This window comes from Thamnophis sirtalis, unplaced genomic scaffold (genome assembly GCF_051295495.1).
Source record: "Thamnophis sirtalis isolate CommonGarterSnake01/CBP01778 unplaced genomic scaffold, rThaSir2_p1.2 scaffold_5, whole genome shotgun sequence".
In the NCBI taxonomy this organism is placed as follows: Eukaryota; Metazoa; Chordata; class Lepidosauria; order Squamata; family Natricidae; genus Thamnophis; species Thamnophis sirtalis.
The window spans coordinates 44,582,816-44,600,030 of record NW_028261385.1 but is presented as its reverse complement, the minus strand read 5'-3'; the positions used below and the strand labels follow the sequence as shown (position 1 = coordinate 44,600,030).

Sequence of the window (17,215 nt, the reverse complement as noted above, 5' to 3'; positions counted from 1 at the left end):
TCCTCGGGTCACCTGAGTAGTGCTCCTGGTTCCTGTAGTCTGCAATATTTTTCTCTGGAAATCTATTCCTACTTCCACACCATTCAAAGGGTTTTCATCCTAAATTGGATAGCCAAGTCTATAGAGATTCTCAGTCATCCAAGTCATGGTTGTCCCAAAGGTGCTTTTTCAGGGGGCAACTGGACTTTGTTTTGTTTTTTCCCTTTAAAAAGTTTCGCTTCTGATTCAAGAAGCTTCTTCAGACCCCTGCTTTAGAGACCGTTCCTTAGGGCGCCTCAAGAGCTTGAGCGGGGCAAGCACCTTGCGCGCCGTTTCGCTTTCACTTTTCCTTGTCAAGCAAAGCCCAGTCAGCAAAGGAGCAGCGGCGGCGGTGGGGGCGAAGGCAGCTGGCTTTCTTCGAGCAGGTAAAAAAGGGAGTCCCTATTAAAGGCTTATCTTAAGGCAGACGGAACGTAGGCAGGAGAGGGAAATAACATTCGTGGAAAGGAGAAAAGGCGTCAGTTGGGAAGCCGAGGCCTAATTTCCCTCCCTTGAACTATCGCGTTTCAATATTGAAAGTCATGACTCCATTACGCATGCTCACTTTTGGTGAGCGAAGCACCAACGCTCTACAAAATTGCTCTCGATGCGGAGGTTTTTCGCTCCCTTTCAGCTGTGCTGAACTGACCCCTGAGCCTGAGGGCTTAGGTCAGATAGTCCCCAATTTGCGAAGCTTTCCCCGGCCGCTGTGCGTCGTCTTTAACCGATACGATACAGGAACCGACGAGAAACCGGCAGTGGCTTCTGGTTGTGCTACGTCAACTTTTGCTACGGCGCTTCCCTTCCCCCCAACACCCCTCCCCCCCCACACTACACTATTTTCGTAGCACACTCAACTACCAGGTAGCAAACCGCACTTTAGCGTGCAAGTATCGTATGGTGTGATCCCGAGCAGCGTAATTCATTCTTCGCGGGAAGCTTAGAAAATTGAATCTATGCATTATATCGTGCAAACTCAGTCTATTTGGATCTGGGGAGTCCCTACCTTTGGCTCACAGATAAACTTGCAAGAAGATATGAAGGAAAGGAATGAACGGCGTTACTTTCGATCATGTTTAAAGTTCAGTTGGAAATCAGGAAGATGAAATCAGACTATTGACTTAAAAACAGATAGTTTAGGGGATTCGCTGGCAAGAGAGGACTTCACACCAAAACTGTGGTGTTATTTTGAAGGAAAGATGATTAAATGGATTAAAAAGAAATTGGTAGTTTTTGTACTCAGAAGGTACAGGATATCTTGAGCCAGGACGTTTTAGATCCTTTTTAGTACTATCTGCTGTTTCTAAGTGGATTAGACTAAATGACCTGCAAAGTTCAACCCTGTTAATCTGTTAAGTAGAGTATAACCTCTTACTTCATAAATTGAAACAATGGGAGATGAATGGTCCCAACTGCCAGATGGATTTGGTTGAACTGTAGCCACCATCTGGTCATTCATGGGTTTATATCCACATGGATAAGCATGCAGTGGAGTATCAGTGGCCCAGTACTCTTCAGAATTGCTATAAACAACACTGTAAATCTGTGTAAAATCCTGGCTCTAGCAAGATATTTTGGATCCTATCTGGTGAGGTGAGGAGTTCCATTTGACAGGACCTAGATCAGTGTGGGGAACCTTTTTTGGCTCGCATGCCATAAGTAGGGGGAGCACAGGGGGATCATGTGTGGGCATGCCGCACCCATAATGCAATGCACGACCCCTCCCCAGTGCACATGCGTGCACTACAGGCGCAACCCCCCATTTTTGCATACTTTTTTCACCCTCCCCAGGCTCCAGAGGCTTTATAGAAGCCTGGGGAGGGGGAAAACAGCCTCCCCCCCCCCGTAGCTCTCCGGATGCTTCAAGGACCTTAGGAGGCTTCCGTGAAGCCTCAAAAGCAGTCAAAACAACCCTCTGAGCAAACCGGAAGCCATTTCCGGTTTGGTCAGAGGGTCGTTTTAAGCGCTCCGAAGACTTCAGGGACCTTCAGGAGGTTTTCCTGAAGCCTTGGGAGCAGTCAAAAGGACCTTCCAAGCAAACGGGAAGTCCGTTCCTGAACTTCCAGTTTGCACGGGCCGTAGGGCCATTTTTTTGCACTCTGGAGGCTCCAGGGAAGCTCATGAAGCCTCCAGAGGGGCAGGGGAGGCTCTTTTCACCCTCCCCAGGCTCCTACAAAGCCTCTGGAGCCTGGGGAGGGCGAAAAATGGCTTTAAAAAAAGGGTAAACTCAGCTGGCCAGCAGGTGCACTGGCCAGCTGACAGGGCAGCACCTCGCATGCCCTGACATGGCTCTGTGTGCCACCTGTGGCACGAGTGCCATAGGTTCGCCATTACTGACCTAGATGATGTAACTTTTTCTATAACTCTTATAGCCTTTCAAAGAACCCTCAAATGGTGCCTTAAAAAAAGTGCTAGGGATCATAATGGCAGCAGCGAGCCCATGCATTGGCTGCACAACATTCCAATTTTAATCCTCCCACTCTCCAGTTTTTAATATATGTTTAATTATTTAATTGTTCTAAATGGTTTTTATAATTGTTGGTTTCATTATATGCAAACCAGAATCGCCTTGTGTAAGATCAGTGGCCACACAAATTTGATAAATAAATGATGTCATTTACACGTTAAATGAATAAGTATAGTTTGCCTTAAAATATTAATTATCCTTATTTTAATATTAAGGTGTCATTCTGGCAATCTATAGCTCACAAAATTATATACTTTTTAAGAGAGCCTGCTTGATAGAAAAGAATATATAGAATAAAACCTTTGAAACTATACCATATAAATGATAGTCAACATTTCATAAAAATGTATTTATATTGTCTCAATCTATTTTTCTTTATTAGATTTCTAACTCTGGATTCCATAGTAACCTGTGATCATGTTGCTGCTTCCTGATCAGATTTTTATGTTGAAGAAGAGTAAAATATTCTTATTGCTAATCATTCTAAGTTTTCTATGTGAAACATCATATTCATTTGCTAGAGATGAAAGCAATCCCTTTCCTTGGGATAATATTAGACTTCCAAAACATGTTGTTCCAATTCATTATGATCTTCTTATTCATCCAAATCTCACAACTTTATCTTTTACTGGATTGTCCAAAATAGAGATTTTAATAACTGAGCAAACTAGTTCAATCATCCTTCACAGCAAATATCTTCAGATAACCAGAACTACTATCTACAACATTAAGGACAGCGCTGATGCAGCTAAAGGAATGATGCTTTTAGAACATCCATCATTTGAGCAGATAGCACTTATTTCTATTGAACCTCTACAAGTTGGGCAGAGCTACATTATTAGCATTGAGTACTCTGCCAATTTATCTGATAGTTTTCATGGTTTCTATAAAAGCACATACAGAACTCTGGCAGGGGAAATAAGGTAAGTCCTGTATTACTGTATTTATTATTTGAATATCTAACTTTTATTTAAAATCATATAGATTTTTTTCTTATTTTATATTTACAAGTAGTCCTTGACTATGATAATTCGTTCAACAATCATTTGAAGTTATGATGGTAGTGAATCAATGGTAATTACAATTCCTTGAAGTTCTACCTGTCCCAGCACCCCTGTGATTATGTGATTGTGATCTGGATACTTGGCAGTCAGTTCACATTTATGGCTTATTGTAGCTGGCTACTTACACACTCTTGTGCACCTTCCCTAACCCTTGCTGTGCCTCTTGAATTTTTCCCAACTCACACTCTAATCTCCCAGCCCTTGCTCACCCTCCCTGACCCACACCATGCCTCACACTTTTGTGCCTCCCCAATCCACATTCAGCTATCTCAAATCCTGTGCACTCAGCCCATATCATGCCTCGCACATACTGAGACCCACAATGCACCTCTGACACAATATCTTGCTGCCTCATGGCCCTGAACCTCTCCCCAACTTGTGCACCTCCACTCACCCATTCGCACCTTCACAAATCTTTCTGAACTCACTTGCACCCCCACACCTCCTCCCCAATACATGCTGTGACTTTTGCATACCCCACACAACCTCCCTGACCCTACCCTGCAGTCCTGCCATTCTCTTGATCCCTCCCACACCTGGTAGACAGAACTTCTGGTCTCAAATGTTCTTGTAAGTCGACTGCTATACGGTTTTCTGACTTATTTATTTTTCATAGTGAATGATTGGGAGAACTTTTTCACTTTTCTGATTACAGAAAATATCACACATTATGGTATAAATATGGCTGAATCGTTGATTTAACACATTTAGAAAAAAACAACAATTCTTAAAAATGTATTTGTTCTGTTTGAAAGATTGATGGACAGTTTGGGGATGGGTTGTCTATGAAAGAATATTCTATTTAAATGTGTATAATTTTTTGCTCTTGCTTATTTATTTGGCCTTTATACTAAAAGTTTTATTTTACTTGTGAGGAAAGGAGCATCCATAAATGTTAAAGGTAACTGAAATTATATAACCTATGTAAATATTGTACATTTTAGTAATTTTACATACATCATTTAAATTAATGTATTTTATGCGGTTTACATAAAATATGCCTAAATATGTAGACTTTATGTGATATATGTAAACTGCATAAACTCAGATTTTGTCTATTGCATTTAAAGTCAACTGAATGAAGTTTTGTATCTTTTAGGAATTCTGACAATACTATTATTGGTAAAATGCATTTAATATATTACAGTTAGAAGAGTATAATTCATTAACAAGCAGTGACAATATTTTTTTAAACTTACAGCAAAATGGAGCGGAAAAGACATGCTGATTTGCATGGGGCTCACAAAGAAGCACTAAACCTTGGAATTAGTTAGCACCCTGAAGGCCTTTCCACTGCTCTTTTAACTTTATTAATTGTATCATATTGGCATGAATCTGGTGAAAACCGACTCTGAAGGTTCCCATGTTTTTCACCTAATTATTCTCATCTCTTTATTTATTGATTATCCCTTGTGCCATATCAAAGTGCAGATTTCCAGAAACAAATTATTGCTAAAATTTGATAACAATTTTTATCAACTTGCAAGATTTTATCAAGATTGCAATTAAAATGGCATGTACACTTCTATACCACCCCATGGTCCTTTATAGCACTCTCCTGGCGATTTGTAATATCGGTACATTTCCCCCAACAAACTGGGTCCTCATTTTACTGATCTTGGAAGAATGAAAGGCTGAATCAATCTTGAACCTCATCAAGATCGAACTTCTCTGCTGTGGACAGAGTTTGCCTGCAGTACTGCCTTCTAACCACAGCGCCACACAAATTGCAACCCACAAAAATAACTCTGAAATTAAAATCAGGTTCCTATTAACCACCTCAAATCTTGCCAGATTTAGCATTAGTTAATTCATCTAATCTAGCCTGTTAACAAATGATGAAATGAGGTGTTTTCTCTTACTCTTTCCTCTTCCTCTCTTCTCTCTCTGTCTCTCTCATCCTATTTCTCTTTGTCTCTCTTCTCTTTCTCCTTTTCCATTCTTCCTTCACTTTCTCTCTCCGCCCGTCTCTGTCCTCTTTGTCTCTTTCTGTCTCTCTTCCCTCTTTTTCTTCCTCTCTCCCACTCTTTTATCACTTTCTCTCTACCACCCAACCTGTCCCCATACTTATCTTCAATTGATCATGTTTTACCTTTTATAAATAGGCACAGTTCCCTTACTAGATCCCTTGCTCACTCAAACACATACACACAAACACACACAAAACCATTTTTCTCCATTCCCAATTTGGATCCTATAATTCAATTGCTCTGTGAAACATCTGTGAAAAAAATTCAGGTGCTCAGCCATGAAAATGTGTCGCTCAAACACTATACTTTTTTGCACACACTGAAAAAAAATTAGAGGGAACATTGGTAGCACCTAATGGATTTTCAATACCTCAGCTGCAATAAGGTTGAGTATAAACTGCCATATCTCAACCTGAACTAATAAAAAACTATGGTTGATTTCATTAAGAAGTGTGTTGAAATCAAGCAAAATTAATCAGGTGATCAGAATAATGTCAGAATCTGGATTGATATTGATTTTATTGATTTAATCCAACCAGCCTGAAATTCAGCCAGGATATATTCTTAATTTTTTTGTGCCAGAGGAAAATATTTGTAGGTGGGTTGTTACAGTTTGTCAGCTTCAATTAGGATTTTTTAAGAAGAGATCTCGCAGTACTTATTTTAATGCTTTAAACAAAGCCTGTGTAACTTCCTGAACCCATCTAATCTAACTTAATATGAAACCCAGATGGTCAGAGGCTAAGGGTAACGGTCGCTGTGTAATATCTCAATCATTTTCATTATCCTTAAGTTAAAACAACTGTAAACTAATTCCCCAGATAGGACCAGATAATGTTTTAGGTATCTTTTGAAAAATCCTAGGGAATTTTCCTGTCTAGTACACATGCTCCAGGAGGTTTTAATAAATATTTTTCAAGGTCTAAATACAATACTTCCTATATTATAACAGGATAATACAATATATTTAGCTTAATGTTTCAGCTGGTGGTAACTGATGATAAAGCTATTCTGGTAGAGAATTCATTCTTCATCCTTCATCTTAATGCTGGTTTATAAAGGGTTATATGTCGTATTCTAGAATTGGTTATTTATTTTCATGCATTTCTTTTCCCTCCCAAAATGAATCTTTGCAATATCTTTCACAATGGAATCCATTAAAAAAACAAATCCATTATTAAACAGGCAGTCTGAGAGAATCTTTCAAGTTATAAATTCTAGAAAAGCAGTTGTGATACAGACTAATCTTCTGTACAAGTAGATCTCACAACAGTTCATTTAGTAATGGTTCAAAGTTACAATGGCACTGAAAAAAGTTTTTCATACTTATGACTGTTGCAGCATCCCCATGGCCATGTGTTCAAAATTCAGATGCTTGACAACTGGTTCATACTTATGACCATTGCTGTGTCTCAAGGTCATGTGATCATTTTGCAATCATCTGACAAGCAAAGTCAATGGGGAAGCGAGGTTCACTTAACAACTCTGTCACTAACATAACAACTGCAGTTGTTCACTTGGGACAAGAAAGTTCGTAAAATGGGGCATAACTCACTTAAATGTCTCACTTAACAACAGAAATTTTCAGCTCAATTGTGGTCATATGTCAAGGACTACCTGTACATATATCTCAGAATACATCCCAATAAGCAGAAGTATCTATTTCCAAAAAACATGTAGGCGTAGTCATTTTAATGTTTTTTTTTCCTGATGTATAAATATAAGGTAAATTATATTGTTGAAGTGAAATATGGACTAGTAAACATTTTACCATGTATTCTATCTGCAGGATCAGTTTTAAATGTACTTGTTTTTGTCTTAATTCTAGGGTGCTTGCATCAACCCAGTTTGAGCCAACAGCTGCACGTATGGCCTTTCCGTGCTTTGATGAACCTGCACTAAAAGCAACATTTTCTATTAAGATCAGAAGAAGCCCAAAGCACCTTGCACTATCTAATATGCCTTTGGTATATGCATACTTTGAATATTTTAGAAGGCAGATAAAAGAAAAATATTTTTAAAGCAAAGACTAAAATCTTAGCATATATTTTTTGCAAATGTTCACATCAAATCAAAATAGAAAGTTCATTGTTAATATACTGAAATTGAAATCAAAATTATTTATATCCTCAAAAGTGGCATCCTTTCCTATTTTGAGCTGCAATGCTTTAATTTTTTTCTTGAAAGGTATCCAGTTAAACTTAATGAGGTTTTCCTCTGGATAGATTTGGATTAAACTGTTCTGTAGAATACGCCAATGCGTAACTATTAGTAGATATACATGTATAACTTACATTTTAGTGGCCCTTCAAAAGAACAAGTATAGTCTTTGCTGCAAAATAATGCTTTGTAACATTAGCATAAGATTTTTATAAAAAAGATTTTTATAATCTTTTTGCACTGAGAGCGTTTGAAGAGAGTTACAAAAGACTTAATTCTGAACAATCTTGCAGTTTTCAACTAGTAGCAAAAACTAATTATGTTTTTACATTTTAGGTGAATTCAGTAAACATTAATGAATGGCTTATTGAGGACCAGTTTGACATGAGTGTAAAGATGAGCACCTATTTAGTAGCCTTCATTATTTCAGACTTTGAATCAGTTACCAAGATGACATTACGTGGAATTAAGGTAATCATTTAGCATCAGCTGATTTTATCTGTATAAACATTTATACAGATTCAAGCACAAGCTAGCAATTATAAAATGATTTCTGAAAATGAGTACAGTCTGTTTAAACTAATTTTTCAGAAATTCCAAAGTCTATTGATGGAATATAATAATCAAATGCTTAGACTTGCACTATTGCTTTCAAGCTGTTGAACAAGGGATTACATAATTTTTAAAAAGAAATGTTGATACCTATTTATAAAGTAGCACAGAAATGCTTCATATTCAGAACTGTTCTCAGTTGTTTACATCAAGTTTATGGTAACAGGAGTAACTGAACAAAGCTTCTATTGATTAGCATGACATGAAACCTAGAAGTTTTGGCTTGTTCCCATCCTAAACAAGACAAAATTGGAAGCAAATACAACAAAACTATCTGTTTTGATCTACCCAGTGCAATTCTGGGTGCTGATTTTAGTAACTAGGGACTATGTTCTGAGAAACCTATCTCAATGCATCTTAACAGTATGTTCAAAATCTATTCCTGCTTGTGTCTTTTAGGTTTCAGTATATGCTGTGCCACACAAAATCAAACAAGCAGAGTATGCTTTGGATGCAGCAGTGACACTTTTAGACTTCTATGAGGGATATTTTGCCATTGCATATCCTTTGCCAAAACAAGGTATCCTGTTAACATCTGAAAAGTATATTAACTAGCCAGATTAATTCTCTAATTTAAAGTCATTTTTTAACATTTAAACAATCCTTTAGCATTAGATTTTTTAAAAAGACATGTAGTATGTATATACAAAACAAATTCTTATTCAATTCAAAGTTCCTTCCAATTTCTGTTAAGTTTCCTACTAGGTAGTTACACTTTTTATTCCTGATAATGTTGTTAAGATACAAACCAACTCATTGCAAAATGGAATTTCAGATTGCAGTCCTATACATTTTGAAGGATTATTGAGTTTAATATGATTAAGTTCTGTCAGAAAAATCACCCACATAAAGAGTTCTAGATTTTTTCTTAGTCATAAACAGTCGTTTGTGGAAACATTTCATATGCAGTTTCAAAGACTTCTTTTATCTAGATGTAGCTATCATCTTTTTTTCATTGCTATTTTTAATAGCATGTTTTTTTTAGTCTACATCGCATAGACCAGGGGTCAGCAATCTGTGGCTCTGGAGCCGCATGTGGCTCTTTCATCCTTCTGCTGTGGTTTCCTGTCGGCGATCGGTGCCACAATTTTGAGAGGAGCTTCTGGTTGGGAGGGGGGAAAGCACAGCATGCCAGGACGAGACTCTATGGCAAGGGGTGGGTATTCCGGTCAACTCCACAATTGATAGGGCTTTCGATTAGGACAGATAGATGAAAAAGAATGCCATGCTAGGAAGAGACTCTGGTGGGAGAACAGGACTTCCGGTTGGCTCCAAAATTGAATGGGGGGCTTCCGGTTAGGACCTTTGTGGGTCTTTGAGTGTTTAAGGTTGCCAATCCCCGGCATAGAACAATGAAATTGTTGTTTTTTAAATAAAATCTTCTGAAGGATGTTTTTTAAAGGGCCAAAAAGATTTACAATTACTTTTGAAAAATTTCCATAAAACTAAATATTTGAACTTATATTAGATGTCTGTGTGTGGACATGCATGTATTTTTCCCAAGTATAGTATGGTGTAAACAGATTTTAAGAAAATAACATTTCATTACAGATCTAGTAGCTATTCCAGATTTTCAGTCTGGTGCAATGGAGAACTGGGGTTTGACCACGTACAGGGAAGCTGCTTTGTTATATGATTCTGAAAAATCCTCAGTATCAAGTAAACTTGGAATTACTATGACAGTAGCCCATGAACTTGCTCATCAGGTAAATTGTAGTTTGCTTTTCATATATGAAATTGAAGGTTATATTTTAATTATCTGAACAACAACTCCTTCTGAAATCAGAAAGTAAAATCAGTTGACTGTTACATTGTGACATTTATATAAATGACTCAAGCCAGCATATGATTTTTTTTTCTCATAAAACTAACAGAATCTACAGCGGTGGTTCCCAACGTCCACGCCCCTCAGGGAGGCAATTTGATTTTTAGTGGGGGCAATTTGAACCTTGTTTAAAGGTTCCTTTTAGGCTTCCTCCGCATGCGTAGATTTCACTTTTTGAGTAAAGTAACAGTTATATTCAAGGGGGGAGGGACATCAGGATTTTAGAGATGCTTAGATGGGGCATAGCTAAAAAAAGGTTGGGAACCACTGAGCTACAGTATGTTTTCTGTATGTAGTTTAGAAAGGACATCTTCTAGTCTAGTTTCTTCACTGAAGTTTTACAGAGCGTGTGGGTACATATTTTGCATTCACCAGTGAATGTACTGCATATAGTTTTAGCGATACCAAATAAGCTTTGGTATCAAATAAGCTTTGGTATCACCACCCAAGGTCACTTCTTTTGTGACACAAGTGTTGATATAAATTTGACAACTTTTTAGGGATTTTAACAGAAGGAAAAATATTCACCTTCTCATATTCCAGTTATTTTTGATTGGATTATGTTAGTACTTTTATTTGAGATAGTTGGAGTGTCTATCCTATAGAAATTCAGTAAGAGAGTTGGTTCTTCTAACTACATTCTTGTGGAAATTCCGTTTGTCTTAAAAAGTACTACCCAGTCAATGCCAGTTAATCAGTGTAAAGGCTCATTGTGCTAGATTAGCTGCTGATATTTATATTTGAGTTGTGCATATCCAGTTTTTATAAACAACAAATGTTACGTGGTCTTCTCATGAAAGGCATTAGTTGTTGCCACACAAAACACTTCTTTTCTTTTCATAAACAAGAGATGGTTGAGTATAGAACAGTTTCTAGCTATACCTTTACTTTTTCCACTTTCAATTTGATTAGCGTCTTATGAATTGTGTCAATCTTGCTATTTTTTTCTAGTGGTTTGGAAATTTGGTTACAATGGAATGGTGGAATGATCTTTGGCTTAATGAAGGTTTTGCAAAGTTTATGGAATTTGTGTCAGTAAGCAAGACTCATCCAGAACTGAAAGTTGTAAGTATTGGGTCTTCCCCTCCCCCCATTTTAATAATAAGAAAATCCCAGGACTGAAAATAGACACCACCACCCCCTTTTAAATTTTCACTAGGCAGGCTCAGCAAAGTTTTTATACTGTAGGCATGATCGTATAGCACTGTACGGAATTTTATAGTTAATGAAAATAATTATACAGTGAATTATGTGAGCAGCATGGTGCCTAGAGGTAGAGCTCTTGCCTCACAATTTGGAGCCTGTGAGTTCAATCCTAGGTAGTGGAAAATATTTGTCTCTCTCGGCATAATGAATAATAATCTGTTGTGAACACTGCATAGGCGTCAGGCGTCAGGGCATCCAGCCAGTAAATGCTTGAGCTCTGATCTGTCACCTGACTCCAATGAAGGGATTACAGGATTATATGTCTGTATGTATATATACATACAGACATGTATACATTTCCCATAATACTAACACTAATATTTTCTAAGTCCACTTAGGACTTAAGAGAATTATTTCCTACTATTTTCTGTTCTCCCTTTTTTGCTTTTGGGAGGTGGGATGTTTGAATGTCGTCTGCCAACATTCGATTTATTCTCAGCCCATAAAGAAAACAAATTATCTTCTTTCTACTGAGGCCAATATTTTCAGACAAATAATACAAAATACCTAAAAGACTAATTTATTATGGCACAAAAAATTTTGGACTAGAATTTGCTTCATCTATTGGATGAAACATGATTCTACCAATGTTTAATTTAATGCTGGAATTAGAATAATGAGATTTTATCCCAGTAATAGTAAAGATGATCATGTTATAAGCAAAAGTATTTTATAAATAGATATAGTAATTATTTTACATTAATTTAATTTTTAGTGAAATTACCACAGTTGTATTTGGAGGAAAGCTTAGGGGAGGGGAATTAAAGTTTAATTTCGCTTCGACCACCTTGTGATCATGGTAAAAGGAGTACCGTATTTTCACGACCAAAAGCCGCACCGGATTATAAGCCGCAGTATCAATTAACGTTAATTTTTCAAACTTTTTCCACATATAAAGCGCACCGGGTTATAAGCCGCACGTTTCCCGACGCTTCTGGACATCTGTTGCAGTCGCGAGGAGCGGAGGAGAGCGCGAAGGTTCTTGGCGCTTCAGGAAGCCCCGAAAGCAGCTGGGAGAGGCGCGCGGTTTGGTTTCTCCTCCCTGGATGTCGCAGCAGCAGCCCCAAGCGCACCGATCTCTGTGTTTTTCGCATCGGGGCATGCTCTTGCAGCACACCCCGATGCGAAAAACACTGAGATCGGTGAGTTTGGGGCTGCTACTGCGACATCCAGGGAGGAGAAACCAAACCGCACGCCTCTCCCAGCTGCTTTCGGGGCTTCCTGGAGCGCCAAGAACCTTCGCGCTTTCTCCACACTTTCCTCGGCTCCTCACAACTGCAATAGACGTCCAGAAGCGGCAGGGGCTATCGAGCTGGAAATCCAATCCCCATTAGCCCCAAAAGCCGCTTCTGGACATCTATTGCAGTCGCGAGGAGCGGAGGAGAGCACGAAGGTTCTTGGCGCTCCAGGAAGCCCCGAAAGCAGCTGGGAGATCTTTTTCCACATATAAAGCGCACCGGGTTATAAGCCGCACTGCCGGTTTTGGATCAAATTTTAGGATTTTCAGTGCGGCTTATAGTCGTGAAAATACGGTACATATGCTAATTCTCCACTCTTACCAAAAGTAATGGTACTCAAAATATGTATTTGAAATCTTAAATTAAGTAATAAAGTATTAATTCTGTATAAATAATTAAATGTAAGTTTATTTCAATGTCTCATTTTAAAATGAGTTCAAAATCTCAGAAGACTATTCCCAGCTTCTTTTTCTTTGTTTAGGAAGATTATTTTTTAAACAAGTATTTTAATGCCATGGAAGTAGATGCTTTAAACTCTTCACATCCTATATCGACCCCTGTTGAAAATCCAGCTCAGATTCTAGAAATGTTTGATGATGTTTCCTATGATAAGGTAAAATAAGAAATTTTGGCCAAGTTTAATAATTCTGGGTACTATCTTTATATTCAAAAGTTATTTTCATTTTCATTGTTAAGATGGTCAGACTATATGATATTCTATTTTTAATGATTTTTTATTAAAGTTATAAAAACATAAAAACTAATGCAAATAAGGTGCAAAATCAGGAAGGGGGGGAGAAAAGCAAAAGTGCTGGAAGAATTGAAAGGAAAAAAATAGAAAAAAGAAGGTTTAGATTTCTTGTGTAATAAATTTATAAAATTTTCTATTTCTTTGTGATGGCAAAAAAAATCCATACCTTTCCTTGTTTTTATTATCCATTGTCCATTTTTTTCTAATCATTAAAACCACAAATCATAATGTTGAAACATTTTAGGGTCATTAATTTCAAACTACAGAGACAAAAAAATAGGATTTAGTACCATTATCAGTGACTATATAGACATGATATTAGTCCAAATACCTAAACACGAAAAAACAAAACACCAGATGTATTTTCTATTATTTCATTCTATTTACAGGGAGCTTGTATTCTCAATATGCTACAGGACTATCTCAGCCCAGAAATTTTTCAAGCTGGTCTTGTGAAATATTTGTTACGATTCAGTTATCAGAACACAAAAAATAAAGATCTCTGGGACAGCTTATCAGATGCAAGTATTTGAGAAGTATTGCTTCTCCCAAAATACCTAATTTTAAGATATTATTGAGTAGCACAGATGTTCATTTTGTAATATCTCGAATAATTATTTGTTGGTTAGGTTTGTCCAGATCCTGATGGAAGTCACAGACAAAATGGAGTTTGTATCAGAAACAAGGAGAGAGTCTTAAACTCAGTGAGATAATTTTTCTTTCTTTTTCTTTTTTTCTCCTTTTTTCTTTCCTTTCTTTTTCTTTTCTTTTTTGTTCTTTCCCCCTCCTCGCTCTTTCTTTTTTCTATTTAATATGTGTGCTGCCTAACTCGTTGTAGGCAGCCATCCATATTATGTCACTGAAGTTGTGATACATTCATTTGTAAGGTATGCAGTTGAAATAGATTATTTAAGTCTTATCTACTGGGCCCTTTGAGTACTGTTCCAACTATTCTGAAAAAGTCTGAACTCAAAGTGACTCTGTTTTGAGGTCAAAACATCTGTTTCCAACTCAGAACAGTATCTTTCAAGTTCAAACATGGATTTGAATTGTTTTGCATAATACTAAAGGTGCATTGTACAGTAACTTGATATTTGGAGACCAAAGTTTTAAATCAGTAAAACTGATTGCTACTATGCAGTCATTTTGACAAAAGCTAATGCCTAAGTGAAGAACCACCAGTCTATGAAGTAAGATATTCTAGATGGAATGTTCTGAAATATTTAAAAGAATCACAGATATTTGTTTTAGATTGTATACATAACAAGCTTTTCTCTCAAAAAGTTTGTAGTTATATCAGGTTGTTTTCACAAATACTTTTTAGCACGTAGGCAAAACATATGCTATGGGTCCCCTGATAGTTATGATTTTTTTGCAGTTACATATTGTTCTAATTCTCTTCTAATATAAATTAAAAATTTCCAATGGAAGAAACATGGTAAAACTTGAGTTTTCTTTCATGGCCACATTTGTTGTTGTTTTAAAATGTTTTGGTATTTTTTGGTATTTATTAGACATTTATAGGCCGCCCTTTTCCCTGAGGGGACTCAGGGCGGCTTACAATCAAAAAGGAAAGGGAGTGTAGGACAATACAAAAAGAAATGTGCACAAAAGTAAATTAAGCAATAAAACTCAACATTCACTCAGCATTCGGGAGGGGCAAAAATAAACTTATCCTTAATGTACTGCTTCTTTCCCAAAGCATAATCTATTTTTTTTAAAGTTGAATTTCATCAATTTATTTGGAAAATTACAGTTGATTAAAATATAAGAAATTACTAAGCTTCATTAGTTTGCTGATGTGGAAGGGGAAGAAAAGGTAGAAGTATACAAGTTTAACTTGTTCTCCATGTAGCAAATAATTTCTTATATTAACTGGGTTGGGACATTGTTTAGAACTCTATAGCTAGAGAAAATAATTCAAAGAGGAGTCTTGTTCCTTTGGTACATAGATAATTGGAAATAAAAATGAATAGTTTGGAACTTATTAGGAATATTACTTGATTGTTACAAGAATAAGAAATTATCATTAAAACATTGCTTCCTTAGGCTGAAAAGAATATCACAGTTGAGGACATTAAACTGATGACTTTACAAATGATTAAAATATGGCACATTTGTATTTTTTAATTTCTGTGATTACTACTTTTTATCAATGTAATATACCTATGTTTTTGTTCATATTTTTGTAACTTATATATAGCACTGGACCAAAGTTGTGCTCCATGATGTACAGGCAGTGATGAATACTTGGACACTCCAAAAAGGATTTCCTCTAGTGACAGTTACTATTAAAGGAAAAAATGTCCATCTACAACAAGAACATTATTCAAAAAAACCTACTTTTTCCTCATCAGCTGGGTAATGATGAATGAATGAGACTTGTTTCTGATTATATTTTATACCGATTCTACTTCATGATACGGATATTTCTTAGGGCCACAGTTGGCTTGGAATCTGGATTGTTGAGCAAAGCAGTCATTAAGCAAGACACCATTTGACTGCTTCACTCAATGACTGCAATTCTGACTCTCCCACTTGCAGTTGTTAAGCGATCTCGTGTCGTTAAGTAAACGGAATTGAGGCTAAGACATATTGGGTGCTTCAGCAAGTTGAGGCAAGACCTGTAAAGTGTCGCTGTGACACTGAAAATCCTCCCTGCAAGTAGAATTTTAGTCCCAGTGTGGAGAGATACATGGCCCCACACTTGGCTTTCTCACTTGCCAGAGGCAGCCCATTCTGCTTACATTAATTCTGCCTCTCTGCTCTGCCCCCTGCTGAGCAATCCAAGCCTGCAATTGCTTAGTAATGACAGGAATTGATAAAACAATTTTGCAAAAGACCCTCATTTCTCAGCAAAAAAGAAAGAAAAAAAAGTTAGAGGGGATCATTTTTGCAAAAGTTTGGCTGTTGCTGTGAAGTGTCAAATTCTCCCTGCTACCAAATAAGGAATCTACTTGATGAATCTGCTTTCTCTCTAGGAATCCATTTGATGTTTTTAGCTCTTAGGAAGCCAAGTAGACAAATTCATACATATGTATCCTTACAGAAAATTACTCATTCAATTTAGTTCAGAGTAAGCATTGGATACCTGTTAAAACCGTAATAATTGCCATTAACATGTGGGGAAGGTTGAATCAACCATTTAAATACTTTTTAGGAACATAACCTTATTTTCACCTTCCTAAGTGTGTGCTTATTACCACACACTGTTTCCCAGGTTAATGTTTACAATATCTATCTGTCAAAGTGATGCAACTCATTTAGAGCCAAGGTGGCGCAGTGGTTAAATGCAGCACTGCAGGCTACTGCTAGATCAGCACTTCAGCGGTTCAAAATCTCACCGGCTCAGGGTTGACTCAGCCTTCCATCCTTCCGAGGTGGGTAAAATGAGGACCCAGATTGTTGGGGGCAATATGCTGACTCTCTGTAAACCGCTTAGAGAGGGCTGAAAGCCCTATGAAGCGGTATATAAGTCTACTGCTATTGCTATTGCTATTTATCTGTTTAGAAATCATTCAATCTATTTCAAAAATCATGGTGTTGATTTTGTTTTTAGGAGTCTGTGGCACATTCCATTGACATATCTTACCAATAAATGTAATGATGTTCAGAGGTTCTTGCTGACAACCAAAACAAGTAAGTTTAATCCAAGTCGTGGAGACTTACATAAGATTTCAAACATTAATCAACAAAGGTGTGCAAAATATTTTATTGTCAAACATAGTACAAATGTTTAAGTTGAGCCAACCCTAAAATGTACCATTCTGACTTGAAACAGAGACTGAATTGCAAATGAAATGGTAAGGTTGCTTTATTTATTTATTTTTTGTTCACAAAGCATTTTGCATAATTCTTTTAAATATATATTTCAATCATTTATTGATATATTAATACATTTTTG

General features: G+C 36.9%; 1 protein-coding gene across 1 annotated transcript in view; it reads left to right on the top strand.

Moving 5' to 3' along the window:
* Nucleotides 1–314: 314 nt before the first annotated feature.
* ERAP1 (endoplasmic reticulum aminopeptidase 1) overlaps nt 315–17,215 on the top strand; it is a 32,046-nt gene continuing 15,145 nt past the window's right edge. Inside the window, exons 1-12 of the mRNA XM_014056278.2 lie at nt 315–404; nt 2,868–3,408; nt 7,348–7,486; nt 8,016–8,150; nt 8,691–8,811; nt 9,843–9,997; nt 11,068–11,181; nt 13,042–13,173; nt 13,701–13,832; nt 13,941–14,015; nt 15,515–15,672; nt 16,871–16,950. Coding sequence (XP_013911753.2) covers nt 2,903–3,408; nt 7,348–7,486; nt 8,016–8,150; nt 8,691–8,811; nt 9,843–9,997; nt 11,068–11,181; nt 13,042–13,173; nt 13,701–13,832; nt 13,941–14,015; nt 15,515–15,672; nt 16,871–16,950 — 1,747 coding nt within the window. The 5' untranslated portion in view covers nt 315–404; nt 2,868–2,902. The remainder of the gene's footprint in view (nt 405–2,867; nt 3,409–7,347; nt 7,487–8,015; nt 8,151–8,690; nt 8,812–9,842; nt 9,998–11,067; nt 11,182–13,041; nt 13,174–13,700; nt 13,833–13,940; nt 14,016–15,514; nt 15,673–16,870; nt 16,951–17,215) is intronic.